Here is an 18,540-nt window from a genome sequence, read left to right as displayed (position 1 = left end):
ACGCGGGTGCAAAGTCTTGCGGACAAGAATTACGCATAAAGTAATTAGCGGTTTCCTGCGTGCTCTGTAAATGACGTCGAGGATCGCGTGTAGCAATCGTCGTCGCGCGTCGTTGAGAATAGTGGGAGAGTTAGGGTAAGTGACAAGAAAAAGGAAGGCAGGAAAAGATCGTCGATCATAATATAACCGCGGATCTTTGCTCAGCTCTTTTATTCCAACGTTTACAACCATTCGTCGCGTTTCTCTCTCTCTCTCTCTCTTTCTCTCTTTCTTAATTTTCGCGCTGCGACGTTTCCTCTATTTGCGGATATATCGCAAAGTGTTTCTGCAGCAGTTTAATCATACTTATTACTCTGAATCGGAAACGGAATTGACCCGAAGTTTGTGCAACAAATTAGATCAACAATCGATTACCGTTCTCATTGCTAACATATATTACAAATAAAGAACGATATTTGTTTTTTATTTATTGCGAGAGTCAAACATTTATTATATCGATAAACGAGTCGAGTATCGCATCATGTTGCTAAGTGTCAACAAGAACAAAAATCTGCCAACCACCTGTTCGCTCCTCTTGCGAATCGTTATCCTCGCACTGGTAGGTTATAATAATAACTATTCAAATACAACATCATTGTCCTTAGTTTTCCTTCGATATCCGCATTTTAGTATATATAATTGTCAATACATATATATATATTATAAAAAATCGCAATAATTTTTTCAAGGAGCTAGTATTTTCATTATTATTTACACAATGTAATTCAATTATTCGCAAACAACTTCACGCTCTATATATATATATATTATTATATTACGTATATTTATACATTTTTTTTTTTTTTTTCTAATTTTGAAACACTTCCGCTACGTGATGAAGCTACTATTTACAGAATACACGTACGTGTGTAATACAGAAGCGTGATTCAATCATTTCAGACTACGAGTGGAGAAATCTACACATTTAAATTTTTTTCGTACCTTCAACAATATTATACGTCAATTTTCAACGGAAAGTATCTATGATTTTTCAAGCAATTTCTCATCGTTCACCGTATTATTTTTTATTATATAATAAGCATTTGGTTAAATACCATTTTGTTTCACACTTCGTTGCCTCGTTTTTGCAAAATGTAGATAATAAATAAAAAATCAATACATTATCCAAAATGATCAATCACATGAAACGCAGCAAACAGTTTTATCTGATAGGTATTTGTTAAAATTAAGGGAGAAACAAATTTTCGACTAATAAAATTTCCAAAGTATATTGAGTGAATAATCTCTATTCAATGGTAAGAAATAAAAAATCTAAAAAAAAAAAAAAACGGCTAAATAATTTGCAAATCTGATCAGTTTTTTTTTTTTTTTTTTCAAGGAAAAAAAAAGGCAAGAAAAAATCTACGGTAAAATATTTCTATAATTTTTTTTGCGCGTAAAATTTAAGATCCTGTTAAGCTATCGAATAGTGTTTTTTTTTTTTCTCTTTCTTACTTTGGAAAAAGTTTGTCGAAAAAAAAAATAACCGCATTTTCTTTTCCCTATCGTTGATAATCTTTGCTTATTTAAATTGAATCTTTTTTGCCGCAGGTTGCCCAGCTTGCGATTTCCGTCCCACGCGATTATCGTTGGGGTCTTGGATTGCGGGGGCTTGGATCTAAAAGTAATTCTGATTTCACGGCCTTGTCGAATGACACGAAAAAAAATCTCAATCTTTATCTCTACCGAAGTCCGATCGAGTTGACAGTCAATTACAACGTGATCAACGACGCCGAAGCTAAAAATCGCGACGCATTTGACGAGGAAAATTCGGAATCGTCATTCAGTGACGACAATCATCTTCCAATCCCAGAAGAATCTGAAATCGAAGATTTGATAGGCAACGATTATGAGAAAAGGGTTTTAACTCCCAAGGAATGGATCGACGCTGCTTTCAATTCTAAGAATGAGGTGGACTATAACGACGTCGAAGGAACGATCAGCGAAAGAATGGGAGAGCCAGATAATGCTGGTAAGGGAATAAGTTTTTTTTTTTTTTTTTTTTTTTTTTTTTTATTTCAATTTTCTGTCATGCATTCGCATGTCACGGAATTTCCTTGCAATTTTCCATACTCAACAATTTGGTATTAATTTTTGTCACAGCTGCAGCGTTTCCTTTTCTTCTTTCCCTTCTAAACTTGCGTTTAATTCTGCTTTTAACGATAGACATAAAAACAAAAACCTTCTTCATTTTGGAATACGTGAATTACTAACGATTGGATGATTTAATGCGCATGCGCTAAAACTCGAGAGCAAGATCCAGTTGTTTTGTCAGGGTGGCCAACATTTTTTAGGTCATAACACATCACGATGACTTGTCATATGATTTTATGGATGCTGGTAGCCCTGAAAAACAATTGCTCTTGTACTTGAACCTTAGCGCATGCGCATTAAGAGAAAGTTCCAGTCAATTTTTACGAAATATAAAACATTTAAGAAAAAACATACATTTTGCATCGATAATTGTATAACGAATTGCGAATTTGCAGACGTGGCTCTGAGGAACGAGCGTGTAATGCAGAAAGAAATGTTCATGCCAAAAGTACCCGCCGAATGTGAGGGGAAAACTGTTTGCGATAAGACGGAATCTTATCCAATGGAAATCATCGAGCAGTTGGTTAAAAAGCTGCAGGAAGATAACCTGCTGATAGAGGCTCCGTCGAATCCAGTTAGTTGATTTAATTGTTAACTTTGCATCGGATAAATGCTGCTGAATGTATCGATATATAAGAGAATATATAAAAGAATATTCATGGAATGATAATTATATAAATCAATCAATAGCTAATTATCGTTATTATACATTCTAGTCAATAATTGAAAGTTTTCATCACACGTTATCGCATATAATTTTAATTTTTCGAAATACATATATTATACCATTTGAAATAAATATGATGCTAGTTTTGTTTAATTCTAAGACAAAGACGAACCTAAGAAACTAAAAACAACTTGAAAAAAATGGTAAATAGTAATAACCTGGGCGTTCTTTTTTTTTCAGGTGAATGTAGGTCAGAGAATCGACGCTTCCGATCGTACTCAAAATTTGTGCAGAAGTGAGGTAAGTTTTGGTTATTTTGATTAGAATAAAATTGGCGGGGGTAGAAACAAAAAATTACTTTGTTTATTAACAGAATTCGTACATTCTGTACCGTTAAATTGTACCTAATTCAATAACATCTTTGACATATTTTCCCGCAGACACACGTAACGATCGATAAAGCTATTGCTCTAAACGGAACTTGGTACTACGTATTGCAGACACCGAAATTCGTTCAGATGATTGAAAACGTCGTTTGCGTGTAAGTATGAATAAACAGAATCTTTTAGTGTTTTAATTTTATCCCCGATTAATTGATAAATACGATTTATTAATATTTTTTTTTTTTTGTTTTTTGTTTTTTGTTTTTTTTTATTCGATAATTTTTTATTTCAAGACCAACTTCATTATTCTGGAAAATAATTAATCCACATGTCTAACGTGTTTGCAAATTCTTATTCTCTTTCCCCTCACAGCGAGGCTGGGAAACCTTGCGAAGCTGTGACTGGATTCACTGACGGTCCAAACGCGAACGCCGTGTCGGTTTGCGTACAGCATTATATCGAACGATACATTCACACGTTGGATCAGGTGGACGGACATCCTGCAGTCGTCCTCAGACCGTTAAAAATCCCTTCGGGATGTTGCTGCCATTACAAAAACTAATTTCTCCTTCTTTCTTTCTACGATTTATTCTACGCATCGTACCGATGAGGAAAATTTTCAAAAACCGACCTGGAGTTGTGGTAAATTATTTATTATTATTATTATTATTATTATTATTATACGTGAATTCCCGTTATATTGCCTTTCTGCAGATTTTTCGCCAGTAATTTATTGATTGCCTTGGAATTTTTTACCGTACACGTATATACATTTGAATAATTATTTTGCAATTTATTTTTCAACTCACCGTACTTCGTTAGTTTCTTATTATAACGAATCAATGCAGTGACGGAAGTAGGAAAGATTATGAAAAGAACAATTGAAATCATCAATTTTTTTTTCATTCAATCGGCTGTGATATAAAATATGCGGATGTTTTTTTTTCAAACGATTTACTAACGTCCGTCAGTTTTTCTATTTGTAAGTTATTTATTTAATATTCCTCGGGATAAGAAAGACAAAAAAAAAACAAAAAAAAAACAAAAAAAAAAAAACGATTAAATATCGAATTTTAATCGTTTGTTCGACAACTTTCACGCACAATATATTTATACATCTTATTTATATGCCTGTAAAAATGATCATTCATCGAAATTATTCATTCAGCGATCATCTGACAATTATTTCAACTATATAATATAATCGAATTGAATTTGAAATTCGACTACGTCACTTGTATTATATTACATCACATCATTATAGTTTCTTATATTTAATTTTAATATTTAATTTATTTATACTATATAATTATTATTGTTGCACTAATAATGCAATGTTTCATTCTATTTATTCCATGAAAAAATATTTATCATACCAAGGATTCACCTTTGCGAAATATATGCGTTTTTGAGTTATTCTCTTCGTTAAATTATCAAAGAACTTTCATGATTCAAATTGGCTTTCAATTACCACACAATTATCCTGAAATTAGTAACTATTATATTTCCTATACAGCAGAAATTGGAAGTTGCAGACGATTGATTCGGCATTGATTTGCAATATCATAGCTAAATGCGTTCAATCTAATGCAGCAGACTTTTCGCATTACAATGTAATGACATGCGAGTATAATGTGAAAAAATTGTACATTTCTCATATCATCTTCTGCAATACTGCGTTATTATATTCATATATTTCATCAATTTGTTTACCATGTATTCATACACATGTATAACACTCATTCGTTACATTATTATTCTTTGGAGAAATTTTTTTGTCGCCAATTCACAATTTGACAAATCGCCGCCGTCGTTTTCATAACTGCAGCGGTCAAAGTTTATTCATTCGCGATTTTTTCGGTCCGGTGAATAAAAGATATAAATAAAATAAAATTAAAAAAGAAAACAAAAAACCAACTAAATTATCCTTGAATTCTAACCTCATAATTTTCCTCCGAGTTTTGGGGAATTGAAAAATTACAAAATACAATACGATTCATTGTCACGAATAACATGAATTAATTCAACCTCCGTATGTGCGAATACGTTAATTGTAAGACACGTTTTTTTACGAAATAGAGAAAGAAAAAATCGAGAAAAAGGAACAGATATCAAAGTTTCCGCCAGTCAATAGGCAGTTTGTGAATTATAATGATGAAATCGTGGGTTACAGATTCGGTATTATTATTTTTATTACGTCAAGGAGCGATTGAACAACGTCCGTATGAGAATTTGATATTCTCATTCTGCCGATGCGCGGAAATTTCATCAACTTTTTCACCATGTCTTCATGTATACACATTAAATACGTCAGTGTATATTATACCCAAGGTACATTAAACCCGTATTCGCTTCAAGAAAACCGTGCGTAAATTACGAGATTTCTATACAGATAAAAGCTCGTCAATCTTCCCAGCCATATTGCTCATAATTCAACCCAAGTCTCTACAAATTTGGTTATTATTATTACTGTTATTATTATTATTATTCGTATGATCATCACACATACCTTGGAGAATTTTAAATGGAAATTATCGATTCATCGTTGGGTCACATTTTTTTCACATTTCACATCCTATAAAAATATGTACAAAAATTTATCAGTCACACGCTGGATGGATTCGTCATCTTGAAAAGACTTTTATTATCGAAAATAATTACATCATACTGGATTTTCAACGTATTGTTATAAAAATAGTTTAAAAATTTACTTACAACTCGAAATAGCGAATGAAGAAACGAAAAAAAAAAAGAAAAAAAAATTGACCATGAAATTTTTTAATTGAATATTGTGTGATTATTTGTGAAAATTATGCAACACACTGTATCACGGATTTTGGATACGGATTTACGGGTAGAAATTATTGCAAATTTGAAATTCTTACGTAGTTGAAATTACGGTGAAAAATTGCTGGAAAAAAAGAAGCCAGTGAATGAAATGAATCGTACCGAGAATTTTCGGGGGCGGGATGATCATATTAATGGATCATGGAATATGTTAGAACATTATGTTGGCACTCGTCGAGCAGGCGCCGGTTGCACGTCGAGTGGATGATGTACGCCTGTTATTTTGTTTACGCAACAAGAAATCTTGGTAACTTCGAGGCGAGGGAATTACGCAGTTTCAGTTTAAATTTCCCGGCATTTCACTGCATGGCATATACACCCGCATAACTTGGTTCGATTTTACGATTTTACGCAAACCCCGCGGATTTGATTATTATATACACCTCCGGATATATATATATATATATATATAATTCGAGCAAACTCAATTCTGCTATTCGTTTGCGAAGTATAAGTTTCCGAAATTTCGCAAAGCATGTCGATTATTATGTCGTTTTGTTTCTATTTTTTTTTTTTCTCATAAGTGTATTGTGAATTATTACAAAACAATTATTAGCTTGTTAAATATCGCGTGCTAGAATCGTAATTAACAGAAGGAAAAATTATTTACGTCAATTTTTTCAAGCATGCTTATATTGTTATGTTGACGTGACGAATAATTAATAAAATAGAAAAATTTTTTGCCAGATGATGGAATTACGCTCATATATAGATTTACGTATATCATGTGGATGCTTGTCAAACACGCGTCGAGGTGGTAAAAAATTATTGCCTGTGTAATTTAATAATCGGGAAATGGCATCGATGTGTGAAAATTTCCGCAATATATTGTCATACTATACGTATAAGTAGCGTTATGTTTTTTTCAATAGTTTATAAATTTTTTTCCTCAGTTTATTCTATACCTGTTGAAAAAACAGCATTAATAATCTTTTTTTTTTTCGAAATTTTCAACCCGATTTATTATCGAGTTATAAATTTGCCAGAAAAATAGCTTTTTACACTTTTCAAATGAAAAAGGTCGAGTCTATATTTTGTTTTTTTCATCTTGAATCAAAGATTCGCAAAAATAAATAGAAAAAATATGTAAAAATTGTTAAATTTTCTAAATTGCTGCCAAAAAAGCTTTGATTCATTATCAATTTTCTCATAATTTTCTTTTAAATTAATCTACGATTCAAGATAAAAAAAGAAGGTGTAAAAAATTTGAACAAAAAATTTTGCCAACTTTCGTAACTTAATAACAAAGTGGAATGAAAATTTCAAATGAAATACCGAATCTAGCAAATAATAATAAAACTCGATATAAAAATCTTATCGGATATCAATTAAGATAATGCCCCATATATACTGATTACATGGGATAACATCTAGCCATAAAACACGGGGTAATTTTTAGTTCAGGTACGAAATTTGTTGTCGGTAAAAAAAAAAAAAAAACATCGATTTCACGAAGAGGAAAATAAAACTTTTTGCTTATCACCTTGAATATACGAAATATGCGGGGATAAAAAAAAAACAAGATGAAGTATAAAATCGACGGCATGTTGTGTATACCGGCGGCGATTATCGACGGAGGAAATTATCCGCTTTCCATCATGATCGTTTCCTTGAAATGTGGTGAACCGCTATTGGGATGAAAATCGTGTAGAAAATTATTTCTTCTTCCAGTCTCTGAGAGCTGTTTGGAATTAGGCCGGAAACGAATTTCATCCGGGGTATGGGATTTTTCTGTGAGGCATAAAAGTCAATTTACCCTCGTTCTCTGATACACCTTTATACTATATACATATACACATATATATGGGGGTGTGTGTGTATATACTATATATATATATATATATATGTATATACACGTAACATCCGAACGTGCTTAAGAAAAAAAGAAAAGAAGAAAAAAACGGAAATGCGGTGCAGGTTTTCCTCTGAAGTCTTCCCCCTTGTGTGAAAGTGATTTTGGCGTTTTTTATTTCGTTTCTTTCATCTTCACTTTCATCATCATGCACAGTATGAATAAGAAAAAAGAGCATTTTTTTTCTTTTTTTTTTCATCGAATTAGTTCTCAATTTTTCTCTTTCTTACTAAGAAAAAGGAAGGAAAAATTCGGAAACAAACTTGTTTTTCTCTCCATGTGTTCATCGATTTTCGACAAGCCAACAAAGAGATTCACCGTTCAATCTGCGAATTCTACTTATTTATACATTCATATTATATTAATTTATTTGCAAATGAATTTTATCCCGCATGCATGTATGTATATATGTATATATAATATGACATATCGACCCCCGATACGAATAAGAGCAGATGCCGGATGGAAAAGAGCACATTTCAGGCTGATTCGAATACTAGCAAGTTTCGGGTTGACTCGAATATTAAGAAGTGTCAGACAGGTTAATTATAACGTTGGAGATTTATAATTCTCCAAAAAAACTCGATATAATTTTATTATTCACGTTGACACTGATTTATTACCCAACAAAGCATTACAAAGACTGTTGATCGTGATGAATAATATACAGTATAGTAAATATTAAAAAAAAAAAAAAAAAAAAAAAAGAAAGAAATAGCGAAAAATTTTGACCATCATGTAATTGTATAAAACTAGGTAAACTTTTTAACTAGCGAACAGAACGATTGGTTTCGTAATAATAATTGCCATTGTTGCATGGATCGTATTTAAAGTGAGAAAATTGGTAATTCATGCGTTGTTTTTTTTTTATTTTTTTTTTATTTTTTTTTTTTCATCTATTCATTGTCAATCCGAATTTACTCGCCAATGCGGAAGGATTATTTTGAATACTGATACGATTGTATAAATTCACAATGAAATTTTTATACGAATAAAAACACTCTTTTTTCTCCGGAATCTGATACGTTCTTATTATTCGGTATGTATAAAATTTATCGACAAGATGACGCGCGATGTTCCAGATGTAATAATCATCCCCCAAAAAGTAGTTCAGGTGCAAAAACCTTTCGCCAAGTACATTAAAAATGTGTTCTCATCCTTTAACAAAAAAGATTGAAATCACGTACTGCAGCCAAGTACATGTCTGTTAATTCACAATAAAAGCAGGATCAAAATTTAACCCTTAGTTTCCACATATTTCTGCTGTTACAATGGGATCAGACCGGTCCTAAACTTATGCAACTACGAATGATAATTAAGTATAAATAAAATATAAAATAACTCGTTCATTGATAAAAATTCAGAAATAAATTAAATTAGTAAGTGGTAGTTGGCCGGAATTTTTTATTTTGATGCACACATGAAACGATAATCATAGAATTTGTTTTATTCCTTAAGACAGTTTTCTAAAATTATATATTTTATTCTTCAAAAACTTATTAGTGATAGTTCGTTGATACCAAAGTGGATTTTCCAAGTATAATTTTGGTAAAATCCTAGTGTAAAAGTTTTACAATTACATCATAGAATCGAGTGGATTTTGAGTGATTAATCGAAACATTACTCGAATATCACTGATTTCAGGATCCATTGAAAAAACACTTCAATAATACGGTGAAGCCGAATCCACCAGAGAGTCACGTGGTATTGCAAGTAAAGATATTTGAGATGCGAAGTTCCTACCCTCAATAACCAGCCGTGTTATCACCAGGTGGTACGTATTCGCAAATTGCTTTAATATTCGTTTAAAACTGACACACTTTTTCGAAAAAGTCATTTTATTACACGACATCACAAGTCGAATTAATGTGGAATGCCCCATATATGCCTCACATACAATATACGTTGTGGTGATGTATTTTCCGGTCGTATTTCCTGTCTCTAAATAACTTATAAATTAGTTTTTCTTAATACGCGCAACGGTACGTCGAATACATCAAAGGCACGCGTAATAAATTCGACATGTAATTATATTGTGGATGAATAAGAAAATTATTCCTGTGTAACGTGATCAGCGGAGAAACGAGGCGAAATTCATTCACGGCACCCACGGATTAATAGAATATTTCACACGCGCACCCACAATCACAATGTGCGAAATATATTATACATATATGTAAAATGATATTGTGTAAGACGTTATACACACGTCGCGAAGAAGGCACGTGTTAATTCGATTTCGCTAAGTGGATCATTAATTAAAGCGGAACCAGATTTTTGTGTGAGGATATTTGTTTACACTTACACGATAATTATTCATCTGTTTCACGATATTCTAATTTAATCAAATTTTCTTTCGTTTTCCTTTTGTTTTTTATTTTTCTTTTTCTTTTTATTCCTTACAATTTTTTCGTAACAATCGTTCGATTGAAACAGACCCCGAACAAATGTATTATCATCGGATTTTTTTTTTTTGTCTCCGAATTTTTTAAGTGCTCTTTTTAAACCAGTACTTTGACGATTGTTATTATAATATTATTAATATATTAACTTATCGCCGCAAGTATCGTCACTTGACTCGATTCATTGGTCAGATATTGATGTAACCGCTTACAATTGCGTACTGTTTTATTATGCATATGTCGACGACGAAACACGATACATGTGAGCGAGGTATTTCGGTACAGAATCGATGAATTCGACAAACCGTAATTGAAGCCGGTGACCATGATCGCAATCATTCAGTTGATTGGGATCAATTTGCGAATCGGAATTCAACTTGAGAGAGAGAGAGAGAGAGAGAGAGAGAGAGAGAGAGAGAGAGAGAGAGAGAGAGAGAGAGAGAGAGAGAGAGAGTTTCTTGTATATCACGTGCATGCATAATAATTATCCTAGTTGACGTGATGCGGTTGAGCGTATGATGCAGGGATTGCATATCGAAACTGCACTGCAGGAAAGCTTGGATAACAATTAAGCACAGTGCAATCGGTAATTAATTTATTACTCAACAATCGCTTGTAATTAATATACACGTACGTATACGCGGCGTTTTATTTATATGCACATCCTGTTGCATTGACTGCAATAATTCAGGTGGTTAATTGATAAAAATGGAAAATTCTTTTTTTTATCAAATTTATTACGGGAGGTTACCATGCATAAAGTATAGGAAAAATTATGATATTCGTAGGCTGCGAAGATCTTTTTGAAAAATAGAAAAAAATAGGTAAAATGTTGAAATTATAAAGTAAAGGCTTGAATTATATCGTTTAATTATTAAAAATCTCATAGATTCGTTACAATTTCACTCCACGATGGCTGATTATATTCTGAGAACTAATTATCTACAAATTTATTGAGATTGATTTCCTCTTTTTTACGGCTGTGAATTCGATACTGTAATATTTGTTGATCATATTATCAATGCCGGCGCAATGTTGGAAAATTCAATATTCAACTATGGTAAATTCATGAAAAATAGAAAGAGGAAAAGAAAATAACGGAATAGCTGTATTAATGATTGTAAAGTTTGCCGTAATCGAACCTGATTTAGGGGTTATATTAACATTTTATTTATCAAATTATTTCTTATTAGATATTAAAGCAATGAAAATACCATTCGAAAGCCATATTTGATGCCATTCGGAGTGTAAGGAATGAAATATAACAGAAGTGGGTGAAAATTTCTGTACAATGCGGTGAAAAAAGAATTAAAATAAAAGCAAAAAACATCAAGGTTATAATACAATATATACGCAAGAATAATATGAAGAAATTTTCTCCGATATATTTTACTCTCCGTTCTTCGAGGCGTTCATATAAAGATTAAGGGATCACCTTAACGTAAGGGATTGAAAAACAGGTGATTTTCGCCATTTTTTTTTTCGATAGTTGAAATACGCTACTCACAATCAGTTACATTCTTTTAATATCAAATAAAAGCACTTATTAAGAAGAGAAAAAACATATTTTTAAACGTCAAGTTTTATTTTTTTCTTAACAAATTTTCTTTCAACAGTTGAAAACGTCGTAGACAAAAAGCAGTCCTCAGGGTGTGTAATAAAAAGATTATTAACAAGTATGAAAGCCGCCATCTTGCTATGGAGGTTTTTTTTCTTTGGCAAAATTGACAAAATGGCAATAAAATTGAAAAAACTGCAAAAATGGTTTTAAAAGAGTGATTTTTCGACAATTATTCGTTAAAAAAATATGATAATTACTTCGGCAAAGTATCGATTAAACAGTTCAAATCAAATGATCGTATCGCCTTGATTCCAGTCTCATTTCACTCGCTATTTAAAGTCGTCCTCACACATGCACTCACACTCACGTACAGTGTTTACCTGTCCGTCTCTACCTGAAATCTCGCCGTTCGTCCGTGTCGCGATTCGAAACAGAAATCAGCTCTGTTTTCATCTATTGTCTAAGGTCGCAAAGTCATATCTGTGTATCATCTGTGAATACAATTGATAATACGAACCTCAGTTGTCCTTCTGATCTCTAGCGAGACGGTTCGTATCGCGCGCGAAAATAAAGCATATCTTTAATTTGGTAATCGTAAAATATCTTTAATGATCATCCCTCTCGATCATCATCATTCCGATTCACTTAATTCTCTCCTCTATCGCTACTTCGCGGATCCCACGTCGATGATTCGGTATCTTTCGCTATCTCTCGAAGAAGAAAGATTTCAAAGAAAAAGAAAAAAATTTTTCATACCAAGGTAAAGAATGTGAAGTGCGTGAAGTTGTTGGAATGTTGTGTCAAAATTTGAAACGCATAGCTTGAAAAATATTCTTTTTACAAACCACACACCGTTTTCAAAAAACCACGTTTCGAGAGAAAAAAATGTTTCAACTTTCGAGTGCGGTATTTTCATATAAATTGTTTACTTACGATCGATCGGCGATGTCAGGTGGAAAATGAGAAAAAAAAAAAAAAAAAAAAAAAAAAAATTAAATAAACAACAAAAGAAAAAGAAAAGCATATATATTTTCTGCAAATTTTACACTAGAATCATCCCTCAAGTATCGTCGCGCACTCATCCGAATTGCTAACCTTCTTGTACGTCGAGGGGTATAAGAGGGCGTGTATGATTTTTGTTTAAAACGTCGCAAAGGGGGCGTAGGTGTAACATGATTACACATCCGTAGAACGAGGCTACTTCACTCCAATTCTCCGATCTGAACTTGACGTGTATATAATTTGTATGAGAAAACTTGAGGAGGTGGGATACGGACCGTATATCATATCAAGCCTCTACGCACGTGCCATAATAAACCACCGTAGGCGGAATGCCAATCTCCAAATTTTTTAATAAAAACAGAGAGTCGAATATTTCAGTATTTCTGGATTAATTTGTTTCTTGTTTTTTTTTTTTTGTTTTTTCTTCTTGCTTGTTTCCTTTAATTCACATTTTTTCTTTTTCGCATGGCGATGAAAATTCGATTTTAAATTCATTATTACATAGAAATATCGATAGAATCGACGATATTAGATTTTTTTATAAACAATTTGTGAAACAATATGAACGATTGATTTATTTGTTATATTGTTAATATTTCATATTATAGATATTTATATTCATTCCATCTTCTGTTCTATTTATTATCTTATGTCAAACGACTTAGAATCAGTTTTTCTCATTATTATTATCATCATCATCATCATTATCATTGTTACGAATTATTGTCATTCCTCGCTGGATTGAAGTACATTTTTAATAACATCTTTCCTGTGAAATATTATTGTCCTTTAAAATTAGATACAAAATTAAATCCTTTTCGATGAAAAATTGTGAAAAAACAACAACAACAACGTCCGAATGACTTTGAGATTGCACTCACCTCTAGTTAACTGAATACACAAAATGCATATTGTGCAGTGAATTACATCAGTATGGATGCTGGGACCATTATTCCAGTTATTGCAGAAACTGTATGCAGTATGCTAATAATTTTGCAAAACGGAATCCGCGCATTATTGTTGCTACATATTACTTCCATTGAATTACAAGATAGCTCGAAATACGCGGGTTGTTTGTATTTTCGACGCGCGTGATCAAATTCTTTTTCTCTCGTGCGGCTGTGCAGTGAAACGCGAATTTCCCTCTCGAGTTTGGTCGGCGTTCAGTCACGCGCTGAGCGTTCAGACTCGGTGAAATCCGGCTCTCTGCATCCTCAGTCCCGTCTCGACGTAGCCCAGGTGAACCTCGACATCAAAATCAAAATTAAAATCAAAATCGAAATCAAAGTTTGAAAAACCAGTTCGAAGTTATCGCCATTCATTGGTATAAATAATTCTCTCGTACTAATATATTATCGCTGTTGTTATTGTTGTTTTTGGCGGAGATTTGCGATATTCACGTCGCAAGATGAATTCACAGCGCTTTATGACTTGATATAATTTTACAAGAAATGCTCATTTTTTCATAGCAATATTTTGCTGTTTACGAATCGTCATTTTCGTTCGAAACATCGTTCAAATAAGACGCGACTGCACTTGCTATGACATATATATTGCCACACAGTTATCGCAATTTTTGTTTATTTGTATATTTATTAATTTTTTTTTTACTCAAATTTAGTAGCTGTTTCGAGGTGAAACTTTTTTGTCGATTCTTTTTTAATAAATTTCTGTTTTAGGTATAGCTAATACCTATTCTCGAAAGTTTAATCAAGTTTTGTTGTTACATCGGTTTTTCTTCACCTAGGATTCTGTTTTTCACTTTTCCTTTGATAAATCGATCCATTTTCATTCATTTATTTTACCATCGATTCGATTCGTTGGAATTTTGAAAATACTCAGTTTACTCGCTTCGGTGCTGACCTTGTAAAATTGTACTTCCCTCAATACTTGTCAAGTGTTCTTTGATTATTTTCCTTTATTTCTTATTTAATGATTTATAAATTGCTTAGATCGATAAAAAAAAAAACAATGATAACAACAATACTAGTAATAATTTTCAAACTATGAATGACCGGAAACAAATTTGTTATATTCTTGTTTTCTTCTTCGATTTGAACAACTGCCAACGATAAATATTTTTAAAGTTATTTCTTTCGTGATCGGGATAAAATTCGATTCGATTAATATTCAAATTTTTGGATTGGTCAACGAAAAACAAACATGTGTGTATGGTGCGCGTTCAAAAACCGTCTAAACTGCAGTATGTGATTAATCATAGTGAAAATGATTGAATATTCGCACAACAACAACAACAACAATAATAGTTAATCAGTGTTACAAAACGAGAACAAAAAAAAAAAAAAAAAAACCTGCAATGTCTATAAAATATGACGTTCGCGATTTTTTTTTCTCACTTTTTTTTAAAAGAGAAGTGAAATTAAAGGGATAATCCTGATAAAAACAAAAATTAGGTCAAGTGTCGGATGCACGCGAGGTGTAGAAAAAAAAAAAAAAATAGTAAAGAAAATAAAAATTTGCCAACTTAATACATAAAAAAAAATTTCCTCGACTTTCAAAGCAATTATTATTGTCCAAAACTAATTGAATTTTTAATGGGAGTTAATTTTGTTAATATATGTACATGTATATATATATATATATTTTTTATTTGTTTCTAACAGTTTACTTTTGTTTCGAATAAATGTTGTTTAGTTCGATATTATTACTTGAACGATGATACCATGCAGGTAATAGAGAAATGCGGAGGAGTTTTAATATTCAATTATCTCAGTCGCTGATTGAATGTACGGTAATGCGATTGATAATAATCGATGATAATAATAATAACAATAATAATAATGCCGATGGTTATAGTGATCGTAATGATGATGAAAGTGGTGTCGCCCATGTTGACAAAATTGGAGGAAAGGATCAACGACCGCTCCTTCAAGTTTACACATGGTAATTGCCGCGCTCGATCTGAAAATTACGTTTAAAATTACCAACATAAAATTTCCACGCACGGTGTTTACGGATTTCCCGATCCACCGTGGAGGCCGGATTATCAAGGAATAGCCGACGAATCATCCCTTCGCACACCGATATTCGGTGATAAGTAAGTTGCGTTTCATACCTGTTGATCCATTTGTTTACAATTCATTATATGTTGTTCCTGGATCATGTATGTACACGTTTGTTTGCTGTAATTTACGACACCGTGTTTACCCGGAGATTGCATAGTTTCGCTATACGTGTATGTACCTAATATGGAAAGACTTTTGTGTACCAAGAGTATACGATACAGCTTGGACAATTGATTAACAACTCGGTTTCTTTCCTTTTGTTTTTATTTGTTCAATTGGCTTTTTGTGTTTTTTTTTTTTCTATATCGAAGAAAATACCCTGAGTACACTCAAAAGAATCGAGAGACTGTTTTAGCAGATTACAATTTCTCTGAATTTGATTTCTCTGCTCTGAAATGAACCGGAAATTGTTATTGTTCTTGAAATAAAAAAAATAAATTACATTACATTACATACTAAACAATAATCGTTCATTTTCGTAGGTTTTTTTTCCGATTCATCTAATTTGAAAATACACAGTTTGAGTGCGACAATGTTTTCAACAATTGTAATTGAAAATTTACAATTATTTTTTTACCGTCGTGAAAAAAACAAAAATAAGAAACAAAAAGAAGAATTTAGATTATAATTTCCATCTGTTTTTTGCGATTTGGTCTAAAAACAATTTTTCGTATCCGATAATTATCCGAACTTGAAGAAAATTTTTCGACGAATTAACATAATTCTTGTCTTTGTTGTGATTTGAAAATTTGAATTCTCATGTGTAAAAAAAAAAAAAATTGTTCTTCAAGTTTCATTAGTTTTCTTTTAGTGTATGCATGTGTAATATATCTATTCTCTTTTCGATTAAAATTTGCACAAAAATATTTGCAACTATTAGGAATGATTAACTAATTTCAAAGAATTTTTCACCTGTATCTAGCCGTTAAGCTTTTTTCTTTTTTCCTCATCCCTTTTCTCTTGATGCAAAATAATTCTGCAACATGTATTACAGACAGTGCATATTACACAAGTGTAATGCGATCTCGCAGTAATGAACTTCTCTTCTTTCGACAGTCTTACAAGTTAGGGATAATATATTTGAAAGTAAATTACTGCCACGCTCAAAAGAGTAATATTGTGGGATGTCTGTTGCTTAGGTGGCGAGTGAAGTAAAGAACTCCTTTACTGCTTAGCGCATAGAAAGAAGAGAGAAATAAAACGTAAACGAAAAAATATCGGAAAATTAATTGTAGAGTGCACTGTATAATAAAACGTTAGGTAAAAATTTCGCTATTACGAAGGCGAAATTCCGTTATTCAGTATATATATAGTAAATTATGGCAGGTATAATTGAAAAACTCGCATATTTTTCGACGTATCACTCATTGGGAATTTGAAGTTTTTTTTTTATTTCTCAAGTCGGGAGGAAATTGTAATTGTAGCATAAATTCATCATGTAATATATCACCGTTTAAAGTTAATTAGTTCATTAATTCGCTCGCATTCGATCACATCTGCATGAAAATCAATCGGTGAAAATTTGGCAATAATAATAATGATAATAGTAGTAACAGAGAACGAAAATCAGCGATCACAGGAAACTCTCGAGTTACAATCGCACGTGACTCGATCAACACTGAATTTGATTATTTAACCCGCACGTTGTATACGTAACAGAGCGCAAACTTCCGTCTAAAAATGTATACCGCAGTTGAAAAGATGGAGAATAAAAAGAAAATCGAACTTGAATCGGATTGCTGCGGATCGCGCGGAATTTCATTGATCGTTCGTATAATAATGCGCAGTGAGTTTTTCCAAATATTTAAGGAACCGTTCTTTTCTACATTTTTTTTTTCTCTCATTTGAAATGTTTAAGTTCAATTTTTTTCTTTTCCCTTTCTACTGTTTCTTACTTTGCTGAAGGTTATAATTTAAAGAAGATATTCTGTTAATTTAAACAATTACGTTATACGAATACATGATGATATTATATATATATATCATTATTTTTTATTTTTATACATATCATCATCATATATCATATATAATTAAGATGAAAATTGAATAATTTTCTTTTTCCCCTCGCTTAGATAAAAACTCACTATACTTGCTATTTTTATATTCTGTTTTATAGTGCGTTTTTTTTATTTATTTTTTTTTGTTCTTTTCTTCTGTTTTCGCTTTCTTGATTCAACTTGGTTTTCCTTTATTCTCTTCGTGATTTTCGAATGTAATCTTACAAAGGTTCGACATTTCAACGCCCAACACATGTACCTATCTACATCATATACCATACATACATACATACAATATTCAAGATAGCTTGGATCAATTATCCTATTACTCAAAGGTGGGTTATATATAATTAGCGACAAGCAGTTATGACGTCAGAGACGATAACTACCCGACTTTGCAGGGTATGTGCCCAGATATGTGTGTGTATATATATATATATATATATATATATATATGCGTTATTGGTATGTCATATATAAGCGTGGTGATGCGACTGTCAGATTTGCGATAGCTTATCTCTCTCTCTCTCTCTCTCTCTCCCTAGCTTTCAAAATCCTAATTGATTCGATCCCTGCTGCAATATACAATGTACGACCTATCTATATGTATATGGATCTCCGTTTCAACGTTGACGTTTATGGGTATTTTTGGGCGTGACCTAGAAATTTC

General features: G+C 32.1%; 2 protein-coding genes across 6 annotated transcripts in view; both read left to right on the top strand.

Moving 5' to 3' along the window:
- The first annotated feature begins 473 nt into the window (after positions 1–473).
- Positions 474–3,756, top strand: LOC124409908. The gene is made up of 6 exons (XM_046887861.1): positions 474–598; positions 1,591–2,011; positions 2,529–2,707; positions 3,041–3,100; positions 3,241–3,341; positions 3,556–3,756. Exons 1-6 carry the CDS (start codon positions 521–523, stop codon positions 3,743–3,745), a joined length of 1,029 nt encoding a protein of 342 aa, XP_046743817.1. The 5' UTR covers positions 474–520; the 3' UTR covers positions 3,746–3,756.
- Positions 3,757–12,381: 8,625 nt separating this feature from the next.
- The window catches only part of LOC124409901 (RYamide receptor), an 83,482-nt gene continuing 77,323 nt past the window's right edge, over positions 12,382–18,540 (top strand). For 3 of the 5 annotated variants that reach the window (XM_046887850.1, XM_046887855.1, XM_046887854.1), the window contains exons 1-2: positions 12,382–12,605; positions 15,665–15,905. The gene's annotated coding sequence lies outside the window, so the exon portion shown is untranslated. Of the gene's footprint in view, positions 12,606–15,213; positions 15,308–15,645; positions 15,906–18,540 lie in introns of those variants that run through there. The other 2 variants (XM_046887853.1, XM_046887851.1) reach the window with 2 other exon arrangements.

The sequence above is a fragment of the Diprion similis genome, chromosome 8 (genome assembly GCF_021155765.1).
Source record: "Diprion similis isolate iyDipSimi1 chromosome 8, iyDipSimi1.1, whole genome shotgun sequence".
NCBI classification, from domain to species: Eukaryota; Metazoa; Arthropoda; class Insecta; order Hymenoptera; family Diprionidae; genus Diprion; species Diprion similis.
The sequence above is the reverse complement of the archived record's forward strand: the minus strand, read 5'-3'. Positions and strand labels throughout refer to the sequence as shown.

What these genes read in the sequence shown, in the direction of transcription:
- LOC124409908 (XM_046887861.1), top strand. Translation starts at nt 521, where the DNA reads ATGTTGCTAAGTGTCAACAAGAACAAAAATCTGCCAACCACCTGTTCG. An exon ending in GAATCGTTATCCTCGCACTG is followed by an intron (nt 599 to 1,590) that starts GTAGGTTATAAT and finishes TTTTTGCCGCAG; the next exon opens with GTTGCCCAGCTTGCGATTTC. An exon ending in ATTGAAAACGTCGTTTGCGT is followed by an intron (nt 3,342 to 3,555) that starts GTAAGTATGAAT and finishes TTCCCCTCACAG; the next exon opens with CGAGGCTGGGAAACCTTGCG.